The 25,515-nt window shown below is 35.6% G+C and overlaps 2 protein-coding genes across 2 annotated transcripts; both read right to left on the reverse strand.

Annotated features, from left to right (window-relative positions):
• Window positions 1-1,003: 1,003 nt before the first annotated feature.
• Window positions 1,004-5,944, reverse strand: LOC137726078 (tubby-like F-box protein 8). Its single transcript, XM_068464942.2, has 6 exons — window positions 5,664-5,944; window positions 5,126-5,260; window positions 4,230-4,662; window positions 3,898-3,985; window positions 3,042-3,174; window positions 1,004-1,941 (listed from the first exon to the last, which is right to left on the reverse strand). The coding sequence occupies exons 3-6, from the start codon at window positions 4,575-4,577 to the stop codon at window positions 1,230-1,232; spliced, it is 1,281 nt and encodes a 426-aa protein (XP_068321043.2). The 5' UTR covers window positions 4,578-4,662; window positions 5,126-5,260; window positions 5,664-5,944; the 3' UTR covers window positions 1,004-1,229.
• A 10,196-nt stretch (window positions 5,945-16,140) lies between these two features.
• Window positions 16,141-20,758, reverse strand: LOC137726343 (DEAD-box ATP-dependent RNA helicase 21-like). The gene is made up of 3 exons (XM_088695004.1): window positions 18,370-20,758; window positions 17,889-18,043; window positions 16,141-16,540 (listed from the first exon to the last, which is right to left on the reverse strand). The coding sequence occupies exon 1, from the start codon at window positions 20,641-20,643 to the stop codon at window positions 18,475-18,477; it is 2,169 nt and encodes a 722-aa protein (XP_088551130.1). The 5' UTR covers window positions 20,644-20,758; the 3' UTR covers window positions 16,141-16,540; window positions 17,889-18,043; window positions 18,370-18,474.
• Window positions 20,759-25,515: the final 4,757 nt, after the last annotated feature.

Raw genomic sequence — 25,515 nt, forward strand, 5'->3', positions numbered from 1 at the left:
ATGACAAATTAGGAGGGAAGGGAGCCAATTGTAATGGCAAATTTTCTAGTTTCTATTTAAGTGCATTAATGTACCACAATGCATAATCGATTGACTTATAATTAGCAAAACATTATTGATATCTTCTTGTTATTATCCAAATATAAATAAACTAACTCGCATAGCTTGCGGAATTTTACTATTTGTAATGCGAAATGTTGAGGGTTAAGCACATTTCACACCCTCAAGGTTTGAGGTTAGTTTTAAAATGGGCCACTAAATTTCAATTTTATAACATCACATTCAGATCTTTTGAAATTCGACCAATTTGCACATGCCGTTATATGGACCGTGAGGTCAACAATTAAGTGATTACGTGACCCATTTCCAAACTGAACGCCAAATCCTTAAGGTGTGAAATGTACTTAACCCTAATGTTTATCTCTCATTTCATAGCCTTCATCAGTCTAGACTGTTCTTGTCAAAGTTAGACTTATGCCTTTATAAAAAGGAAATGATACATAAACATTCATGTCCTACATGTTCGCTTCCTATTGTTATTTTTAGGAACTTAATGGTTATTTTTAGGACAACTAGATTAAATGATCAATCTTTTACATTTGATTGGAGAAATGGTTAGTTTGTTTTTTAACAAACGATATCATTTATACTAAAGAAGAGGAAGTGGGTTTAGAATCATAATGAGCTAGCAATAATATAGCTCAAATTCGCATTTGATGAGAATCAAACTTAAAAATTCTCACTTACAAGTGAAAAAAAAATATTACTAAACCGTAGCACTAAGTAACAACTGATCAGTTTTTATATACCATTTATTATCATCAATGTGTCATCAATATGTGATTCCAAAAACGGATCATTTTTGTAACCATGTCAAAAACTCCATCATTCCCGCTAATTTTGCCCAAATTTTTCTCTTGATTCTCAATTAATTTTTCTTTCCAAAGCATATAATAAAACAATATTCTTACAAAAGAGAAAATTTGAAACAGAACAAAAGAAAGAAAAAAACTGAAAAATAATATAAATATTAAAAAAAAAAAAAAACAAATAAAAAAAAACACAGGCGCCCTCATGCAGTGTGCACTTTTGTTGTTGTGCACTTCCAGACTACTATGAGTTGTAACAGTGTCATCATATACAACAACAACAATCCATATGAGAAGCGCGAAAAGATGAAAAAAGAATTACCAACTACACTTTCTATTTCTTGCCATAATTTCTCTCCACTATTCACATGCTAATTTGGTGTCGAAGCTGCTCAAGCAGATCGCAAAAGCCTGAAACGCAGACAACGGATACCGGTAATCCATGGTAAACATATCCTTGCCAACTTTACCAAACTGAAGTATGACCTTGTCATGGTCAGACGAGGTTGGCTGTGGTGGTTGAGATGGCGTTGGTGCGCCAGCAGAAGGTGGTGCGGCCGCTATTAGCTGAAAGTTTTTGACAGAGGCAACTGTCACCCTTCCCCGGAAGTTTAAGCACCAACACTGCAACTGTTCATGCCACCTTGGTGCCTTGTTCCGAAGAATTAATGGTCTTTCCTTTCCATCTTCTTCGCAATGGGCCCCAACTGCATCAGAGAATCGTGCACTGCTAAACTCACTTGAATCAACAATTGATTTTGAGAAGGAAATGCTTCGGAATGAGTCCTCAAGGGAGCGTTGGAGAATCTCAGGCTGGCCAGGGACAATGCCACCAGGCTCAAGGGATGCTGCAGGGATTGAGTGCATGGTGCAGTGCATCCTTCGTGGCCCCCGTGTGCCAAGCACATTTAACTCATACGACACCTGTGCGATGTTGTAGCTGCCAGTGGGGAGCTTGGGAGATACCTTTTTAGAGTAGAACCGACGGCTTCGCCCAGGTGGGGAAAGCTGAGCACCGTTGTAGGGAGGTTGGGTATCATAAATAATAAATTTGGTGCCTAGAAAATTAGACCTGAAAAATATGGGAAAAGGGGAATGGCAGATGAACGTTAATCTAAAGTCTCTAAGCCAGATGTAATCAAAATTCCAGGGAGAGGAGAATAAGGACTTTTATATGTCACATATCAGTAAACTGATTTGTTTTTCAATGATACTAACTGCTAAAAATTCAAGAAACATGTCTACCAAATAATTATAAATTGAAAAAAATATGAACTTACAAAGCACCAATTGTGGACGGCACGCAAAGCAGCAAAGATTATTCAAATGAGTGACACTTAAATGTGAAGTTGATGCATTACTAAATACTAATTAAATGGCCTGAAATAAGTGGGCTGGAATTGAAGGTGTATATAGAACAGCAAATATATGGGATAGAACTTTTACTTAGAATTGTCAAACATGTGATTTTGCCCCCTAATATAAACAAGTTGATACTCGCTATTAAATTCCTACAAGCGAAGCACATTCATATCTTTTTAGTAAATAGAAGACAATCTTACAAGTTCCTTGCCCCAAAACACTTGATAACAAGAAAACCCTTGCGATTTACTCAGAATGCACTAACTTAAGTATCGTTCATGTTGAAATCTCATTTAAATTTTAAGGTATAGCAATGAAATCATAATGCAACCAAAGAAGCAGATATAGCAAGACGATTTCAATAAGAAAAAAGAACTGCTAATTATAAAGATCAACAGTTAACCATCTTAAAACTCTTTTTCATGTATATAATTCAAACAAAACATATTTCTTACATAGTCGCTTACTGCAAACCAAAGCATAGGAACAATATTGAATCACATTGATGAACCCCCATATTAAATCTTTATCAATGCGGCAACAGGTGAAAAAGAAAATAAATTAATTTAATTCAGACTAGATCCCTCAAATGTGCGCAATGATTTTAAAACAAGGGCATTTTCCCAGTTCCAATTTCACACCAAAGTTTAAAAAATTGTTTGCACAATGATGTTTTCCTTTTTGGGGTATTAAGAATGACACATCTTTTAAGTTTTGAAGTCGTGTACATTATTGTGTTTTTTTAGGTTGCTTATAAACGAATTTCAGCACAGATACAAACAGCTCAAAAGAAAGTTGAAGAAAGCCCACCTCAATTTCCCAATGTACTTGTTGCTTGATCTTGAAATATTATCAGCATCCATGGAGATCACATACTCTGTGCAAGTAGTTCTCCGCGTTCGCTTTGCAGAAAGAAGAAATTTCCCATTTTCAACAAGCAATGCTGCAAGGGCATGGCATTGATCAAGAGAACAGCCTAAAATAAATGCGAACGCACTAAAGCAATCAAGGAAAGATGTTCAAGGTCGAGTTATGCTATTCAACCCTTGTTGATAAAATTTTTGTTACATAAACCCTTTATGTAGCTGCGGCAAGTAGGGTAAGGGCAGCAGGTTTACATTGAAAAGAAACAACACAAACGGAGAAGTAAATAATTCTTATTGCTGTATAAAGTGGGATAAGTGCACTGTATGTAATATTCATACGGCAATGGTCAACCACTTAGCATTAACATAAGCTTCAGCCTTGCACATGCTATTAAGCTCAATGACAAGAAAATGTCTTGACACAGGACAGTGTGACTGACATAACCAAGTTGGAAGTTAGAAGTTAGAACTAGTGAGGTATCACCAGACCTCTCCGCCTACCTAGGCTTTAAGGCCTTGAATGCACACGTCATCATAAAATAGGGGCCAGATGCACAAGTAAATGACTTGCAAGAGCAGATTATAATAAAAATACACAGCAGGAGAAGAGATACTTGTAATTTATAAAACCCTGCCCACTACAATATTTATACCATGATGGCAATGCATAACCAAAAGATATTCACTATACTATATACAGAAAGTTTGGAGTTGATCATCCAACCAACCACAGAACATGAAATGTCAAATGAGTGTGGTACAATACATGTGCCAACAAAACCATCTAAAGAGAATCTTACCAGGGCTAAGGCAAAGGAAAAGGTGGTAAGTTAAATTAGACTTGTCCCTCTTGATAAAGCACTGGATGGTTCCATCCCGAGATCCTGGCTGCGAAAGGCAGAAATTTCAACAATGTGTCAGCTACCAGATATCATAAATACCATCTTTCTTTTCTTTTTAGGAAGGCATAAACATCATACTTCAAAATAAAGCATCTAGGTGGATAAACACTGATGCAAATAACTAAAACAGAAACACCACAGTAACTACATTAAACAAAAAATATTTGGGCATTGTTGTCTTTATCAACAAAGTCTATCATGTAAGAAAGAACATAATGTGAACCTCTCACCTGCTTCAAGGCCACTGGGAAGGTAATCTTCCCACAAAATTCAGGACTTCTGACGATTTCCTTGCACATTTCCCTCCATGATCTGCACACAGCAGCACAAGCAACAACATGCTTGCGAGAAGGCCATGTGCTCTCACTAGCCTCCAATCTTTTTATTACATCACGCAGCAGTTCGGGAGGTAGGCTAGCCCAACGGCTATTTTGGATTACCAAAGGTTGGTCATGCACCTCATGGACCGAACCATGAGATTTCCCCCTGTGATGACCAGGCAGCCTCACCTCAAAACTTCGTCTTGATAAACTTCCAAACCCATCCCTTACATCGCGCACAATACTGCGGAATGACATTTACTCCGACGTGCCAACAGACCCAGATGTTAAGTATATTCCACTTCAAGTTGGGCTGGCCCCAAAATTATAAGTGCAGGTTCAGCTGCATATTAATCAAACTTGATTTAAATTCCTGCTGGAATGCTTAACAAAGAAAGCAATAAAAGGAAGAAGACTGACTGAGAAAAGCACAAAGGAAGAAAAGGAGATTCTCACACATGGACTTAAAGCAGCCTAAAGTATCAGACTTTAATCAGTTACATCTTTTGGCGGGTTTTAAAGCTGATCTTCCACAAACCAAACTACAACTAACTCAAACTGGTTTCAAATCAAAATCCCTATTTGTAATTTGTAAGTGTTAACCAAATGAAAAAAAAAACTCAGAAAACAAAACCCAGATTACCAAATATGAACCCAAATGATAGATGTAATCTGAATAAAAAGAAAAGGAGTTCTAAATTTATGTTCACCTAGAAGTTAAACTCAAATTCTTTAACTAAGAGTTAGCTTTATAAGTCACAAACCCTTTATAATAATATATCTAAACATATAGAGAGAGAGCAAACCCTAAAACCACCAAAGTAGAATTCCAAAGACTTGAGTGTGATAGCTTGGCACTGATCAAAGATACATTGCTTCACAACTAAGGCTTTCAGAGATCAGTGAACAACTCGCAAGCATGAAACCTTCTAGAAGAGGTCCTGCAAATAGAAATACTACAATATTAGAAAAGAGGAAAAAAAATTAACCATTTTAGCTTACAAAACCCCAAAAATTGAAGGCAAAAACCATCCAAACATGTTTGTTTTTTTTTCTGGTTTTCCATTTACTGAAATAAAAAAATTTGATGATGCAAAGCCAGAAGAAGCAACAAAAATTATTATGAAAAATATACAAAAATTTCATGAAAAATAAACAAAATGGAGCAGAAAGCACTTCAAAATGTGGAGCTGCAAAACCCTTGGATTAAAAAATGAAAATTTAGATGTTATCCATAAGAGATTTACAACCCACCAACTGAACAAAACCCACATAAACGTTTCAAAGAATTAGACTTTCTAAGACCCTTTTAGAGCAACAAAGAAAAAACCCAGAAAACTTTACCTTGCAAATGCAACAACCAGAGAAATGAAACCAGGTGGGCCTGCAAATTTTCCCGAGAAACAAACAGAAAAAAAAAGGTCCAGTAACCTAAACAAACATCTGAGACAAGTGATATGATTCAGTACTTCTAAAAGCTGCGATCCAAACACCAGATAATCAGAACCAGCTCACCATCTTCTACTATCCCTCTCTCTCTCTGTGAAGTGGTCCGGACTTGAACTCTTTATTCAATCGAGTTCACCTACTATATAGCTTTATTAACTTAATCCAATTTGTTTAATGTTTTTTTATTTTTTTTTGTCTGAATTTATTTAATTAACCCCCGCTTGATAGAATGACCATTATGCCTCTAACGGTTGACTTTTTTTCGTTACGCGACCAACGGCATATACTACGAGATTCGGACGCAATACGCTTGCATCACCTTCGGCGTCCTTTAGCAGCGACGGAGTAAGATTTTGTTTGGAATTGTTTTTAAAATAATTAAAAATATTTTTAGAATCAATTATTAGTAAAAATGCAAGTAAAGTTTGAAAAAATACTTAAAGTGCTTCCTAGAAGAAGCATATAACTGATGTTTCCTACAAAAAACACTTTCAGTCATTTTAAAAACACATTCAAACGAGTTCATCCTCCCTATATTCTCTTTATGGGGATTCGAAAGATCAATTAATTGTGTCCGTTCATTGTACTCGTAAGGTTAGAAATTATTTTAAAATTTTAATTTAAAATTAAATATAAATAATAATTAACGAAAACTGATCTGCATAATATACGATAAACGAACACAATTCATTAATCTCCAGATTTCCACATATAGGATCCGGTATCCTTGTCTAGCAGCGACCGCTTACGACTACGCTTGCTTCTGATTTTCTGAGGATGCAGTGCTTATTGGTGTGCTTTGTTACCTTGTGGACGCAATGGAAGTGTCCATCTCGACCGTGGATGTTGTTGAAAAAGGTCTGGATAAGACGGTGTGTGCAAGTGGGGAAAGTTTATGAGATGAGGCACGCTGTCATGATGGAGGCCTGTTGGATAGTGAAATGACTTTTGTACCCCTGTTGGGCTATGGTATGACGAGGTTGTCCCTTGTGGTTGGGACTCTACTTACTAGGATGCTGCAGCTCCTGCCACGTGTGTAGTAAGTAGATTTGTTTGGTGTTTTGCCTGGATTTGTTTGGTGTTTTGACCAGAATTAAAAACAACTTTATTAAGACGTAAGTTGTTGACAAAATTTCTAATGCAGTTGGATATGTGTCAATTTTGTGTAAGAGCATCCAATTGGGTAGGTAATTGAGTAAGCAAACTTGTTTTTATGAGCTACGTAAAAAAATTTTGATCCTGTTGAGGAGGCAAATTTTGCATGCTCTTTCGAAATAGACAATATTATATATTTCAAAGTGAACGAGAACAACCTGTATAATAGAGTTTACCATCACGCATTTTATATCAATAAGCACATTATTAAAATGGAACGACACGTGTAGTTGTAGTATACAAATGCTTCTCTAAAATGAATGGACAAATGGGACTCCACATCTCTTTTACACTAAAATACTGTCTGTAATCTTTCAATTAGATTGTACCATATTTTTGTCAAGAACAAACAAATGAATGATAATAAATAATATAATATAAGGTCACGGTTTGCATAGTCCATTAAGTGTCCCAATTTTTTCAAGTTAAATAAGTAGGTAACACGCCACATAAGCCCATGTTGTACAATTTTGGCTACTTTACTGGCATACATTATTAGAGATGCTCAGGCAAACGAAACTAGATAGAATTTGGAAAGTTGAGATTAGCGATTCTATTTATCCTTTTAATATTGTAGTTCCCAGTGAGCTCGACTTTTAACAAAGTGATTGAAGTATGCTCACTGCTTTGCTATTGGGCTTGCTGCGTTGTGATTCTTTTAGTTCTTGTAGTTTACAAGCACTCATTTGGGAAGGAATTATTGGTGAAAATGTATTTGTAATGCCCCTTAGTTTATGGAAGTGTATATCTTACTTTTTCAAAAAGAAGTTGGACAAAATTAAGCACTCATTTGAGAAGTATTTTTAAATTATTGAAAGCGTTTTTTAAAGAAAGTATTTTTAGATTCTAAAAACACTTGAAGTACTTCCTGTAAAAAGCTTCAAATATGTGTTTTTTGTAGGAAGCATTTCAAGTGTTTTTCCATGATTAATTTACATTTTAACTAAAAATTGATTTCAAAAACATTTCCTTCAAAAACGTTATTTAGTCATTTAAAAGCACTTTTGAAGAAAATGAACTTGTAATATATACCAAAGCGTCGTATAAATTGATTATAACTCGAAGGATTGGCAAAGTTGCCTAAAAAATGGGGACCTACTATTTGCACTTTTATTTCCGAATTTATTTGAAATTCTAAAAAGCCATTTTGCACTAATTTTTAGTATAAATAATAAATAAAGAAAAAGAATTATCACATTGAGCCCTATAACAATTATATATATATATATATATATATATATATTTATATTTATATACATATATATACACGCACCATCCAAAATTTGTATACATTAATTTGACGAGATAGAGCTCAAGATTAGTTTGAAGTCGTACTATAAAAAAGTCATATATAAACATCTTATGCCCCATTTGATTCACTTTGTGAATTTTCGTTTTATTTTTTTGTTAGAGATAAAGGAGAAATGAAGGATGATGCGACAAACATAGAAGAATTATACAAAGAAAGGTACACAATAGAAACCAAAAACAATATTTTCACTTTTAAAATTTTGTTTTTATTCATTCTTCTTTATTTCTCTTCCCCTCCCTTCCATCATTTTGTTAATCATTTATTTCATCCATATACTTCCTTAATAATGTCATAAGATAGATTCAACTTGAAAGACAAGTTTTCTTTTGTTCCTCATATTTCAAGCACAAAAGGTGAAAACCAAAAACTAAAAGCTAAATATTTATCCAAGGACCCCTAGCATTTGACAAACATATTTCGTCTAATACCCAAATTTAATTTCTAAGCTGTAGTAAAATGTACGTACGTGAGTTAAAAGGTCATAAAATTTTGAAAGTTTAATTTCTAAGTTGTAGTAAAATGTACTCAATATTACGGTCTAGTGATATTCTTTTTTACTTGGAAGTAAGAGGTCTTAGATTCGAATCTCGTGGATAGCGAATTCGATACAAAATTAGGTTGCCCATTGTGTGGCTTAGCCGAACTCTTCCTTCCCTTAGTGTAAAAATATCGATGTTATAAAAAAAATAGTGCAAAATCTACAAGGTCATAAATAGATTTTTAGTATTAAGATTGGGTTGATAAATATTTTCTGTTTTAGAAGAGGTCAATACAAATTTTTATTGTCTAGTCGAAGATGAGAATTCGTTTAGGGAAATGTTATTAGCACTCCAAAAATCTCATTTTACACTCCTCACAAGTGTATTTTTCTTTCTAAATATAGAAAGTTTGGAGTATAGAATGAGAATTTTGGAGTGTCAACCCAAAAAAAAAATGGGAATTGTTATTAGCATTCCAAAAATCTCATTCTACACTCCAAACTTTTTATGTTAGGAAAAAAAAATACACTTGTAAGGAGTGTAGAATGAGATTTTTGGAATGCCAATAACACTTCCCAAGAAAATAATAAAGAAAAGTTTGTGTGGTATCATGTCCAGCGGCGCTCCAGGTTTTGATTAGTAAATCAGTTGCGGGAGCACTCACTTACAACCTTATAGAATTATATAATAATGTTGCAATTATGCTTTTCCCCTTGTTTTTAATTATGTTTACAATAATGTTATATGACACTTCAAGTTTTCTATAGGCAAGTTGGACCCAGTTCTATTATGAAATTCTTTTATCATGATTTGTGTGACATGACCCAGATAAGATTGCCAGAATATATTTAGGGTTTGTCGTCGTTGTATTCTTCTTTCAAAGAGAGCAAAAATACATCATTTTTTTTTTGTCGAAAGCAAATATATATCGTTGACTCACCCAATAGTTCAAAACATTTTTGTAGTAAACTTTGAAGAAGAAGAAAAAAGATTCATAAACTCAAATGTTATATGAATGATTTTGGTGGCAAGTGGGAGACACTCTTATTTCATTTAATGAATTTTTCCTATTACTAAAGAATTTTCATACCAATAATTTTTTTATATAAAATTTTTAGAGTACCAATAATAACAATAAAATAAATAAATAAATAAATCTTCCATCATTATACATGCTACTTATTGATACAATCATACAACACTAATTTCCAATTAAGCTTTCATGCATGGAGCATGCCTGTATGTGAAGTGCTAATATATGATACCAGAAAAATAAAATGTTAATATATGTATGTATGTATGTATGTATGTATGTATGTATGTGTAAATTAATACCATTTGCGAGCTGCTTTGCATCATCTACAAGATCTTATTATAGGAATAGTTGCTATAGTAAAGTAATTATTCAGTTCAAGAAAGTTACACATGACAATTTATAATTAGAAATGTTTAATTTTTTAAAAGTCATCCCTATAAAACATTTCGTTTGAATAGAAGATTATTTAGTCATCTGTACACTATAAATGAATGGTTTATCATCAATATGTTACTTTATTCTTACACCGTCAATTTGCTTTACATATTTGGAAGCATCAACGATATTCAATTCGACTGAATTTTCAAGTCATTGATTTTTAAATGAAAATTAATAAATTAAGCAGTTCCGATTATAAAATTTATAGAACGAATATATGTTAATAAGATATATGTCTTTCTCACATAGGGATATATAGGTTACATGAACACCTGGACAACAAAAAACAAAGAGCTTGTGCGTGCACTGTTCCAGTGGAATGTCGCATGGGTGTTGCCCGCCCTTCAAGTAACAAAAAAAATTGTTTTCATAATGTATAAAGGGATGTGATATCCACACACTATTTTTTACTTCTTACACATCTTTTTAATTTTCGACCGTTGAACCAGATGAATTAAAGGCTTTGTAAGAAAAGAAAAAATGTGTGAATAACACACCCATATATAAATGAAGGTGATGAAAAATTAGATGAGTTAAATTACTTATAAGACTTGATCATCATACAACAAAAATAGTTATATTCCACTCACTGCGATTAGAAAGAACCAAAAGTATGTAATGCTTTTACCTTTTTTTTTCTCAAAAAAAACACACACATATATCATATATTTATATATATGACTGCACAAATTGCAAGTCCAAAATGATAAGAACGAATCTCCCTGTCATATATGGGCATAAAATTTTTCCCCGTCTAGTAATGTCGTAAAAAACTATAAAACAAAGGGTCTGTATATTCTAATAATATAACACTTTGGTCATCTTCGTAATCATGTACATTATATGTATATTTAATTTAAGGATAATGTTTGTGTCCCTTATGGGGATTTACTTGTCTTCTTACTTATAATTAATGAATCATTACTATCTAAACATTATAATTGGGACAGTTCATTCTCTTTATCATCATCTAAAAATCATATTTGTAAAAAAATATAATTTGGAGATCGTTTAGTCATTCATACATGTTAAACAAATCAATGATTTTAATAACAAGTAGCATCCTCATGATGAAACGTTTATTTGTTTTCTGCATATGAATGACTAAAAAATTTCCAAATTGAATAACTTTCTACAAAATGATCTTTAGATGATAAAGAAAATGAACAGTTTTAATTATGATGTTCAGATGACAAAAATTCATTAAACGTAAGCATAGGGACATTTTGCGATTAGACACTATTTACACATCCTTGGATTTATGCAAGTTCAATCATATATGTGAAACTAACTTCTTCTTTTTTTGTCAGACAAATCAACTTTCATATTTAGTATCACTAATTAGTGTTTTGTTTAGTTAAATAAATCAATTTTTTTTTGTTTTGTTTTTCTTTCCTTTCTATCCCTCATAATCTGAAAAGAATAAAGTTGAAATAGATAAAGGGCATGCAAGAATGCCATTTGTGAGAAAAACGATCCCGAGTATGGCCACCCCACCCCATACAGTTTAGAAGACTTTTAAGCTGTTGAATGCCTGGCATAGATTATATATATTGATATTAATATGCTAATGCAAGAGATGGTTCTTATATATAGTTAACAATATGACTTGATTTTTCATTTATAACACATTAATTAATCTATGTTTAACACGTAACGAATAACAGTCAAGACTCAAGAGCAAGTGGATAAAAAAAAAAAAAAAACTGAGGACCAAGTGGAAGTAGCCATTACCAAAGGGTTGAATGACAAGAAATTTTCTAATATTTAGGAGATGATTCTTTTCACTCTATTTTTAGTTTCTTGCACAATCCTTTTTATTTTTAACATCTTATTCAATAAACCAAATGAAAACAACATCGAAAACTAAATACGAATGTGTAAGAGGTTAAAAAGAAAAATGTGTATACTGTATAACATTCTCTTGTCTTATGTCATGAAAAATAATGATATACAAGAGAATCATATGAATATATTGTTATAGATAAGTGGGGTTATTAAGGCCAGAGGCGGACAAGGAACCACCCATTCAAACCGGATAAAGCAAACTAATTCAAGAGGTTGGTTCGATTTTTACACTAAAGGCTCGTTTGGAAATGCCTTTAAAATAATTGAAAGTGTTTTTGGTGAAATTAATTTTGGATCCCAAAAACACTTTAAGTACTTTTTGGATGAAGCACCAAATACATGCTTCTCGCAAGAAATGCTTAAAGTGTTTTTTGAAGATCTACTTTAATTTTTTTATTAAGGATTGATTTTAAAAATATGTTTATCTAAAATATTTTCAATCATTTTAAAAATGCTTCCAAACAAGCTCTAAAAGAGTGTAATCTTGGACTGAATTGAAGCAAACCACAATTGGTTTGATTTGGTATGTTTCTTTATTTGGAAACCGCGTTAGTCTTACGAGTTTGATTCAAGCTTGGGCCTAGCTTGGGTACCATTGTACTCAACTTAGTTCAACTTGTTTACACCCCAAAGGCAAAAGGAACAAATGAAATATTATTTTACCCATTAGAATCCAAAATTTTAAGAATTGTTCGTTTTTCTCTTGAAATTGCTTGGCACAACTTATAAATTAATTAGGGTGGTGTTATTCACATACCAATTTTTACTTCTCACACACTTATTTCAATTTTCAACTGTCAGATCGAATAAACTAAAGAAGATCAGTAAAAAAAAATTAACAAAATGTGTGAATATCACTCCCTATTAAATAACATGAATGGATAATATTAATTACCAATGACATGGTTTGGTATAAATTACTTGATATCGGAGGCAAGTGGGGTGGAATATAGGATATCTTTGCACGTGTCCGATATTAGGTATTTCATTACAAAACAACTCGGTAGTAACTTGTTACACGTGTAGCTACCCAGTTATATATATTCACGAAATCTTCAACGTAAAGACTCAAATCTTGTATTTGAGTTTAAATATAAGACAAAAATCATATTTGGGTTTTGTCACGGGTACAAATCCCGTCTCCGCAACATTTTTTTTGGCAAAAAAAATAACCAAAGTGTGATTCTAACTTTAAGTTTTAATATAAGATTTGAGTACAAGATGGAGTTCATTCAATTAAAAAAATAAATTTTGAGTTTTGGGTTCAATCATCTCCAATATAAATACCTATATTTTGAAAAGTCAGAATTTGAGTTTTGAATCCAATATTTTTTCCTCCAATGCAAAGACTAAGAATTTGAGTTTTGAATCCAATATTTTTTCCTCCAATGCAAAGACTAAAATCCTAAAACTCAAAACTTAGGAATATGGGAATTAAGTCGTTGCATTGAAGGAGAAAATTGGCAATTCACCCACTTTTGAATGATTTGTTAAAAAATGGCTAAATTATGGTCGATGGTTTTAAGAAACATGTAAAGTATTTTATTAAGCATGACATATATATATAGAGGCAGACCTTGTAAGGGAAGGAATCCTCTTTTTTTTAAAGAAAAAATAGGGATTAGTTATGGGGCTCACACCACATTGAACTCTAACGATTCGAACCGTCTATTTTGTGAGTCTCGATTCATAATTCATCTATTGATGATATACAACAAGATGGGTTAGTGATTAATTAAGATATTAGTAATTTTTCCGGTGTGGCTGATTTTTAATAAATGAGTTTTATAGGAAAATTAATTAATATAATTAATGAGTTACTTAGTATTATGGTCTACTGGTATTACTCTTCAAATTATTATAGGTAAATGCACGAGCAACTACACTTAACACAATTTTTTTTTTCCTACAAACAACAACATTAGCAGATTAAATTGTTAACTATTAGGAGGGAGAAGAATAAGTGAGTATTGAATTCGCACCAAGGTGCATAAACATTATTGTTTTCGGCCATTATGGTAAAGCGCCATGTACGCTTAATATAAATTATACTAGTGGTAAAGCATCATCCCTTAACCTATGATCAAACTTTTGTACTCTTGTCCTCCTCTTGGCTAAAAAATTTGAGCTTATTTATTAAAAAAACATTATAATAGAGTAGTAGTTGTAGTTGAAATCTAATTTGGAAAGCAAAACAGAAATAAAGAAGAACATAGTGCAATCTAATTAGGTAAACATGCATGTAAGTACCTAACAGGGGAAAAACAAAGATAAGAGTAGATTAGATACGCAAAGTTTATTATGATGATGTGATTGTGATTTAACACCAAGTTTCTCGATTTAATTGGGAAGCTTTTTCGTCGCATTTAGGAATTTTAAGTGCACACACCTTGCCTTGTAAGTGGGTTTAGGTCTTTCATGATGGCATTTCAGTTGATAGTAGTGGTGGGGTTTGAATCTCCATATAGAGAATGAAGATGTTTTTACCCTTTTTTATGAAAAATCTCGACGGTACAAAGAAAGCTTTACTATGTTTAATTCTACATATTCCTTTACTCGTAGTGTAACATTGTTGAGTTCAAAATTAGCTAATGCTATACTGATGTTTACATCATTTCCTGGTATCCACTCAGGCCCTCTCCGAATTTCGTTAGCCCTCTTTTCACGGTTGGAGCTAAGGATTCGAAGCAAGGGAGGGCCGAAAATGAAATATAAAGCATAAATAATCTTGTAGTTACACTTTCATAGAATGCTAGAAGGTCTTTTTGGCTAGTTTTCTTTACTTTGAATTTGGAGGAAATCATCAAAATACTCGGACAGAAAATCAGCAAGCCAAATAAATCACTGACCTCTCCAAAATTCTGATACTACGGCAATTCCTGCAGCAGACAAGCAACCGGAAATGAATGTTGAAAAGTGGATGGTTTGATTTTAGTCAGTGGTTGCTCAAAGTGTGTTCCTCAGATCACAAAAAATCGTATAAACTATTGTTGAAATAAATTTATGAGAAAAGAAATATTACTAAACTATGCACATTAATACTTTGAAATTAGACACACATCCTCCTTTAATGGAGGTTGTCTTGCATAACTTATAGTCCTACACGGATTAGTATTATGTATGTAACTCAATCTTTTCCTGTTTTACAAATTTCTTTCGTTGTCTTTCACTGCTTATCGTGGCACATGACATTATATTATTGACACAACCAGCCGTCATAAGCTGCAACAGGACATAAGAAGTGGGTATTCTCGTCAGGCATGGAGAGGTCCTTACCTCATCCTTGGCCCTAGGACACCGGACAACTGCTTTGCATTGGTCCTAAATTCCTAGTCACAATCTGGTGTCCGACTTTCAGTCCGAGGTAACCCTATAAACAGACCGGATTACCCTACTATCATGGGACCCAGCTTTGTTAGCGATGCTACAAGGAAGCCATCAAAACAACTTCCTTCTGTTCTAACCCTCCATATCTCCACTCCCCTTGGACGAAAATAACTTCACCGTCGCGTTTTGTGCCAATAATACAATATTAAAAAATAATAGAAATAGCTGTAAACGAAACTTTTGTGGTTTGTGGTTTTGACATTCGTATTAATAGCTACTCCAGGAGGAATGTTTTTGTGCTATGCTAACGATTTTGGGCTTGTTCGGAAGTGCTTTTAAAATGATTAAAAACGCTTTTGGTAAAAGTACTTTTGGGTTTCAAAAGCAATTGAAGTGCATTTAGGAGAAACACCAGTTAAGTGCTTCTTACAATAAGCACTTCAAGTGTCTTTTTAGGATTCTCTTACATTTTTATTAAACATTGGTTCCAAAAACACTTTCATCAAAAACGTTTTCAGTCACTTCAAAAGTACACTTCTAAACACACCCTTTATATTTATCTTTACAGCTCCTTAATGTTCTAGTTTATGCTCCAACCTATTATCTGAATAGACAAGGAAGGACGCACGGTCTAACGAGGCTATTGGGAAGTATTCACTTGTCACTTTAAATCGAATTTTGGCAATGGTACAAGTGCCTTGGGACTCTGTTTCCAGTGAAAGTGACGAAACGGAACTTCATGTATATGTTTTTCGGATTCTCAAATCCATGTAAACGTTTTTATTTTTTTGGCTTTTCAAAAGATTTATTAGGGATTTATCAAGTGAAAGAGGACACACCATTTATTTGTGCATGTATAAGTTGATGTTATAAATCTGCTCTCGCGAGTCCTTGTCAACACTGATCCGCTGAAATATCAACCACACTATCCAAAATCTTCACGGTCATGAAAAAATCTTGGCCCTTCCCCCCAACAAATGCTTTTGAAACCAATTTCTAGAGTTCAACAAGTTCAGTAAAACCAGACTTCCAAGTGACCAACATAACTCAATTTTGCCAAAACCGAAACCAACTCTTCACTCGTCCTCCTCCGATGTGGAACACGTTCCGCTACTGCTATTGTTACGTTTTTGTGAAACACCCCGACCATTTGGTATTGGAGACAAGGAAATGAGTCCTGCACTTTATATGACAATGCTGTCTATAAATTTTATAGGAGACCTGGGTTGAGAAAAACCGAAAACGAAAAAATGCAAGGAAATTGATGTAGTACAGAGTTGGCAACAGATTTAGATAGTTTGGCGTACGTGAAAACACAGAAAACTTAACAAAACAAAAATAAAAGACAATTGGACTCCAGGGGCGGTGCACGCTAAACTATCGACGTTGATGTCCTCATCAGAAACTCATATTATGCAGAAAAGTATCAATATGCACATTCATCCGAGCCAAGGAGGAGCGGTGCACGCTAATTATGTGATTTTCGCGTGCTCAAGCCTGAACTGTGAGGGCAATTACATCAAACTTGCCTCACAAAGGTGTAGTTAACAATGACATATCTGCATATTTTAACCTCAGACAACAAGGCCTGCACGACATGGTTTTGAAATTTTCAGTAGTGTGCTAGTCTTGTTTATTTATTTATTTCGTCTGGACTGTAATATGCTCAAATATATGCAACTTATCTGTAGAATGTATCTAAATCTATGAACAGCCGCTAATCGTCCTACTAATCAATGTCACTTTAGTCCACTAAACATGTATAAACTCACAGAATTATGACCTAGATTACACATGCAAAGGTTTCCGTTCGAAACAAACCTTGATCAAGGAATGACAAATTTTCATAAGCTGAATATAAATTAATTTGGAACAAAGTACTATTTTCGGGTCCATTCAACTCTTTTCATCTATTTATTTGGCTTAGTGAGTTTCAATTCCAGATAATTTTCTGCATTAAGGTGCATGAGATTGACTATCAGCACATGATACCTAAATCCCAATTATGTCATCGAAATTAAGACTATAAAAGGCTTGCAACACCAGAGTAAAGAAATAGTTACGCCAACGTGATTTTACCATATGCAGTTCAACAATACACCACTTTTTCAACAGAAAAAACACGATACAACATATATTCTTGCAGAACCAATACGCATTTACAAGAATGGACTTCAAATATTATATATGCTTCAATATATGATCAGGATTAGTAATGTCAACATTGTTATCAGTATATTATCTGCTGTCGATAACTCAAAATTACATTCTATCAAAAGCCAATACTAAAAGCATAAAACTACAGCAGTAGCTAGTAAAACGACACTAAATTATTTCGAAAGGGTATTGTTTTGTCAAAATCTTATATTCCATAAAAGACAACCACCTATTCCTATCCCATATTTACAAACTTTATGTTATGATTTATGAACAGAGTATTTTTCTCTGCCTTCAAATTCACTTCCTTGCTAATCACAGTTAATCCTCAATAATACCACATAGCAGCAATAACTTAAACCACATACCATAGTAGAAAACAGCACCATAATATCGAATTGCTTCGTCAAATCTGGCATGCACAGAAAAGCCCCAATACCAAACAGTGCCATCCCACGAGGTGGTCCAGCAGAATCTCAGAGATCTGTTGCCAAGAACCTCCAAGGCAGATGTGACCACCACACTGTCAACATAATACATATATAATACATAAAAAGCATACAAGAGTAGCTTAACGTTTATTTCTGCATTCAAATGTGATATGAGAACACTGTTTCAACAAACAAAAATAGTATTTGAAGTGAACTGACTCAAGTGAACGAATAATTTGCAAAACTCAATGACGAGTGGAAAAAAAAAAAACATTCAAACTGATATAATCATGAGAATTTACTGATTCTAGCAAACGATTAACAACATTATTCCAGAGGAAAAAGTTATGACATCAATTTGCGAATTACAGTACAGCATAAATTTTACACGAGCACAATCCCTATCAAAACAACTCACTTCTTCGGTTCCAGTATTAAGCAAAGATGTCTCAGCCATGAAAACACTATCACACGGTGAATAAGCTGGGCCCTCAGTTGAAAACTCTGGTAAATTCCTAACTTCTCAGTGAGTAAAAATAGTATCATTACGCCTTGGTGGTCTATCAGGAACTGAACCTGGCTTGAACTTTGAGGCCTCATGTTTCGCCAGTTCAGGAGGAACATGACTATTACTCTGAATAAGCATCTGCTTGAGATCATAAAATACATCCGTGTCATGCATAGTCAAGAATGTTGTGGCCACACCAGTCTTCCCTGCACGGCCAGTACGCCCAATACGATGAGTGTACTGTTCGATATTCCCAGGCATATCGTAATTAATAACATAGGCCACATCAGGTATGTCAATCCCACGACCAGCAACATCAGTCGCAACTAGAACATTGTATTTCTTGGTCCGAAAACCTTCAAGGCTAATTTCTCTCTGCTCCTGTGACTTCCCTCCATGCAAAGTGGTAACACGATATCCATTCTTATCCAAACTCTTAGCAACATAGTCAGCATTCTTCTTGGTGTTAACGAATACAATAGCAGTCTTATCACCAAGTTCGTCAAGCAATCTCTTTAATCTCTCAAATTTCTCAGATTCCTTGCTCATGATCACATTCTGAGTGATCAAATCAGTTGTCTTTCCAGCCGTGCCAATAGTGACCACAACAGGATTCCTCAAGTACTTCCTAGCAAGCCGCTCCACAGCAGGCGGCATGGTGGCACTGAACATATAAGTAGTTCTGTATATCTTCTTCTCATCAAGTTCTTCGTCCTCATTCTCAGGTTTGAAATTGCTGGAGGGCATTGCATCTAAAACTCCCACAACCTGTGGCTCGAACCCCATATCAATCATCCTATCAGCTTCATCAAGCACAACATAATTGCATTGGTTAAGAACTGCATAACGCCTCTCCAAGCAATCAATCAAACGCCCTGGAGTGGCAATTACAACTGCACATCCTTGCCTAATTCTAAACCCTTGATCCTCGATGGACTGCCCACCAACAATGGAAACCACTTTGATACCCAAGAATTGCGCAAACTTGTTAGTCTCATCCTCAATCTGCTGTGCAAGCTCACGAGTAGGCGCCATAACAACAGCATAAGGTCCTTCTGCCGCATTCTCCTCACTAATGGGAGGCAACCTCGAAATATAAGTCAACATAGGAAGAACAAAGGCAGCAGTCTTACCAGAACCAGTCTCAGCAATGCCAATAACATCGCGCTGTTGCATGCCAAGTGGAATCGCCGCCATCTGAATCGGAGAAGGCTTTTTGTACCCAGCCTTCTCCACAGTCTTAAGCAACTCTTCACTCAATTTACTCTCTGCCCAACTCCTCATTGGCCTCGGAATCCTTGACCCCTTATACGAAATGTTAAAATCCTCTCGAAAAATCCTCCAGTCCCTCTCAGTCATCTCTTCAAGCTTCTTATCAGTCCAATGGCGATCGACCCTCATGTCGAAAGTGTCATACATTTCCGCAGCCTCCTCCTTAAGCCTCTGAGCAGCGGCCTCCTCAGGCCTCTCCTCGACGCCGTCCTTCTTCCGAATCTCCTCCCGCAGCTCCCTCTCGTACTTCACAGCAAGCTTCTTCTGCTCCCTTCGGTCCATCCCGGCCCGAAACCCTCGCCCAAACAAAAGCTGGGCCTCGTGAGGGTTTTGATACAGAGCATTCATGTCCCGAGAAGTGTCCTCTGTGTTCTCCCAATCGAAAGAGAATCGGAACTTCTCGCTCGGTTTGATCACTCGCTTCTTGGGCTTCTTCGATCCAAGATACTGCTCTTTAATGGCTTCCAGCTCTTTGTCCCGCTCGCGCTCGGCCAATTTGTCTAAGCGGGCACGCTCTCTAGCCTTGGCCTCCTCTTCGCGCTCCCTATCTCGGTCGCGGTCGCGGTTCCGCCGCTCCGAATCTCGTTCCCGGTCACGGGAGTATCGGTCCCTGTCTCGGTCTCGGTCTCGGTCCCTATGATCTCGGTCCCTGTCTCTATCTCGATCTCGGTCTCGGTCAGAACTAGTGGTGGTTGCGGGCGGTGCGTTGTCGGAGGAAGGGCGCGAGTGGGAGAGACTGGAGAGAAGATGGTGTTGGTGGCGTTTCTGGTCTTCGGTTTGTTCTTGGCGGCGTTGGAGGGCTAATTGCTCCCGTTGGGCTTTGGTTAAGAAAACGGGTTTCTTGGGCGGCAGGGAGGAGGAGGCGGTGGCGGAGGATGCGGCGATGGGAATGGCCTCAGCTGAGCGTTTCATTGTGTGAAAAATTGGAAGGGACTCAAAGGAAAGGAAGGGATTGCAGAGGGTCAAGGGTTTTAAGGAGGGGAAACTGAGAACTTCGGAAAAATAGCCCAAATTAGGTTCTTTGTAGAAATTTTTACTGGGACCTTTAATATTCAAATTCTAATCATAATATATATTCTTCTTTATTTTTAAGTAGAGTTTTAGCTTGATTTTCATTAAAAACAAATTTAAGGTACCGTTTGGTACGCACATAGAATGAAACGAGATAGAACAAAAATTTCGTGTCATGTTTAGTACGCGCAAGATGAAACGTGATAGAACGTGATTAAATGATTAACTTACCATTTTTATTTGACTTTTTCTCTCCCCCTTTCACTACTTTCTCTTCTTCCATATGTTTCTTGTTCTTCACATCCCCAGATTGATCCCAGTAAAAATAGAACTCAGTAAATCAAAACCATACTTTCTCTTCATTTCATTTTCTGTCTCTTCAATTCAAACCTATATTTCTCTTCTTTTAATTTCTTTCTCTTCAAACCAATAGTTTAGGGTTTCATTTTCCCGTCAAGCTAAAGAGAAAGTTGCCGTTGCAGAGCTCGCACACCTGCAGTAGCAATGGCGAGAATAAAGGTACATGAGTTGAGGCACAAGACAAAGCCAGACCTTTTGGCCCAGCTCAAGGATCTCAAGGCGGAGCTTGCCCTCCTCTGCATTTTGGCTTTGAATTTAACTATGACATTAGACTTGAGGTTTTGGTGTTTAATTGTACTCCTCTAGGTTTGGGTAGGCATGCCTCACCCAAATTGACTTAAATTTTCTTCGGGTGCAATGATAGTTAAGATTCGGTTGATGTTTTCAAAATTAAAAAAAATAAAACCAAACATAGAAAAATCCCAAATTGGTTTTTTTTTTTTTTTCTTCAATTTACAGAGGTTTCGTCGGATCTGCAAATTCATTTCAATCAATTTCTGCAGCGTCGGAGAAGAAGGTGGAGCGTGGAGGCACTGAACCGATAGCGGTGGAGGAGCTTCGGCATCGTCAACGACGACCTTGGTCTCCTCTTTGCTATGCAAGTCCTAGGCGTCGCTAGGGACGGTCTCATCGTGGGACTAGCAGGGAGGAAGGCGGCGGGAAAAAGCTGGGTTTGGGTTAGCCATAGTTGAGTTGCTGGGTTTGTGGTGGAGAAAGAGGAGGCTACAGGAGAGAGGGAGGGTAGAAGAGAGGGAGGCTACGAAAGAGAGAGGAAGGGTAGACAGTGGAATTAATGTAAAAGAGGAGGGGTATTGTTGTCCAAAAAATTATAAATTTGTGCCTCCTAGGCTGGAACAAATCATTCTAGGTGGAACAAAAAAATGATTAAAATTCGTTTCACAGGACGACGCGTTCTAGTCAAATTAGTGCACCAAACGTGGGACGGAACACCTCGTCCCACTACATTCTGTCCCGTCCCACGTACCAAACGGTACTTAAAGTACATTATAACTAGCTCATTATGAGGCTAGCAATAATATGATTCAAATTCGCCTTTAGCGAGAATCGAACCTAAGACCTCTCACTTAGAATTGAAGATGAATACCACTATACCATAGTACTAAGTGGCAATTACAAAATTATATCTTCTTTATTGTATAGTCTTTCTCCACCTATGATTTCTATTGATCAGATGAGGATCCTTTCCAGATCCTCTTTGTGGGGATCCTAAGGATCTTTACATCCTAACCGTTCACCGTACATCGTGCAACTAGTTTTTGTCAGGTACTATTTGTGTTTTATTTTTAAATAAAAAAAGTCAAATGATTATTGACCTCACTATGTATGATGAATGGCTAAAATGTGAGGATCCCTAGGATCCTCACAATTTGGATCTAGATGGGATCCAAATCCGTTTCCTCTTCTTGTATAACTTTTTTCATTTTTTCCTCTAAACAAAACGCCCCACAGCACCCAAAGAACCACAACAATAAAACCTGTAATTCATCATTTTGTTTTGCATATAAACAAGGCATAAACTAGCTAAATTATTAAAAATGAGACTCTCAAAAGTGAGACTTTCCATGGACTCTCCGCCACTTTATATTTTTGGCATAATGTTTTATAATGTTGGCACGGAAATTGAACAAAAAACATGAGGTGATAGATAATTTGGTAAATGAAGACATTGTTGGTGGTAAGGGGTTCTGAGCTATCAGCGACAACCACATTCTTGATGTTGCAAGGTGTGAGGAAGACTCCCAAAGGTAGGTCTTTTCATAATGCGTACACTCGCATACCTTTATGATTAGGTCGCTTAACCCCAATGATGTCGTGGACACCTTCTCAAACAGTAGCGTCTTTAACACAGTCGATTAATGACCTAACAACAAGACAATTGTGATGCCCAAGTCAGAGGACTACTTTGTATTATCCCAATTGGTGAGTTCTCATATAACATGAATATAAGAACTTCTGGTTGACGTGTTTAGTGTGCTCACACTTTATTGAGCATCTACATACTTACTTTCATGCCTTTCACACCAATGACTTGAGACTAGACACTTTCCAGGGAGAAGACATAGTATGTAGTGATCTATTTGGATTGTCAATACCCAATTGGCAATCCTATAATTATAAGTGTTTAAGATATGTGTATGAAAGATAAAGGTCTCCTAAATCTAACTTATAGATTACACTCTATTAAATATGCCTTGAACTTATCTTTTAAGCGTATGACATTTAGTGAGACGACTTTAAACAATAATATTTGCCCTTAGATTAAAGGAAATTAGTTTAATATGTGAAATGTCCTTAAAATATCATCTCATGACGAACATTTCCAACAGGTGGATACGCAAAGTATAGCGAGCAAGAACAACAATGGCTAGTCTTCAAAATTTGGGGTTGCCATGCAGTATCTAAGCCCACAAAATGTGAATCTAGAGTTTCCGTTGATGATGGCTCGCACCGCACTTTTATCCAAGTGTGGAACCAAATTCGCACAACGTCATTAATGGTGGAGATGCACAAATTCAAGTACTTATAAAAGAACAAAAAGTGGTAAGCAAGCTAAAGATTGAGAGATGGAGTGTGACAATCAAAGGCTCTCAAGCGGTAAGCAAGCCAAAGATTGAGAGATGGAGTGTGGCAATCAAAGGCTCTCAAATGGTCAAGTTAGTAAGCAAAATAAGACTTAAGAAGTGGGCAAGATAATAAGTATGTGAGAATTGAGTTACTAGATATGAATCCTAGAATGATTTATTTATACCATCCAAGGAAATCTTTTAGGATAGTAGAATCCTTATTAAACTGGGAGAATTCCAGAAGATATCTAGGAATGGATTTTTCATCCTATTAAGAGTGTGATCACTTGCGGCGCATGCTAATCCTTGGATTATAATCCAAGATTATAGAAAACCCACTGATTCCTTGTTGGATTAGGTTTATGTATCTTGCGGAACAAGGATAGTCAATCTCAGCAAAGTTGTTGGACTTCACCTACTGATTCCAGAACATGATGATAGTGGTAACGATGCTTCGTTTATTTAGCTCCGCATCAAGCTCTTGAGTTCATGACCGGACATCAAAGGTATGCATATTCCGATCTACCCTACTCCGGCAATAGAAAATCATGGTCCCACAATTGCCTGTAACTATGCAACTAAAGGGACTTGTTCCCTTGAGGATGGATAATTATCCAAAGAACATGCCTTTTGATGTAAGTCAGAATACGTATCATTTTAGGTCTTTTGACGAGTAGTATCTTGACCTCAAACCTTGTGAACTTTGGACTTTCCAGATTTCAGATGTGCATCCTTGAGAATCATAGTGATGTGTTAGCAATGATAAAGGATGTCATGTTGCTTGTGCACATTTAATAAGCAGCGGCTCTTTGCATCACAAGTGATTTTGACTTTTGGACACACGAATATCTAGGCTAGACTCTTCGAATTCGATGGTGAGATCCTTTAGCAGTTGCTCTTTAGATATCATGATTGGCTTTAAGACACCTTTCCAACACTCCATTGTGACAAGAGTGTAATACGAATCAAACACATGATGTTTGAATCCTATATATAGGTATTGCACTTACTTAAACCACTATAGAAGACCATAGAGGGACTGCATGTCCTAATCTTATTTTTTAATAAATACGATATTATTTACACTAAAGGGTAGGGAAGTGGGCTAAGTCTCACAATAGACTAACCACAATAATTTGATTCAAATTCACCTTTGGTGAAAATTGAACCTAAGACTTCATGTTCATACCATTAGTCCATAACATGGCCAAGTCCCAACCTCTGATATTAAAACTCACTATGACATGTAATTTAGTAAATTTTCAAATGGAGTTAGAGAATGTAAAAGGTTATATATATAATTTACTAATTATATATGCTAAGAAAATGCAAACCAAAAAAGGAGAAAAAGTTTTCTTTAAAAATAACGTGCAAGATAAAAAATTGATAGGAAAACACAAACAGATGAAGCCAATTGAACATCTGCATCCATAAAGCACCATGAAATGGAAAAAGATCGATAAAGGCTGCAGTAGGGTTCTAGACATAAGAATGTCTCCAATTGGTCCGGCTAGAGGGCTATAGGATCGAAAATAGCTTGAAATGATACGAAAATCGTCTCCAATCGAAGGCTAAGCGAAAGGGCTCATGGGCCCCACCAAGCCACAATTGGAGAATCTAGCCAGCTAGCCAACCCTTGCCGATCCAACATTTTGAATTTCAACGACTACTTGCTAACGTTAGTTAGTCGTTAAATTTGAATTTTTTTTTTTTTTTTTTTTTTTACAATTTCTTTTTACAAATTTTTTTTAGAAAAAATTTAAAATTCTATTTTTTTCCTATAACTACTTAAGCCATTAAACAACATTAAATAACATTAAGTAACATT

Source organism: Pyrus communis, chromosome 5 (genome assembly GCF_041283825.1).
Source record: "Pyrus communis isolate YQ-2024b chromosome 5, ASM4128382v1, whole genome shotgun sequence".
Classification (NCBI taxonomy): Eukaryota; Viridiplantae; Streptophyta; class Magnoliopsida; order Rosales; family Rosaceae; genus Pyrus; species Pyrus communis.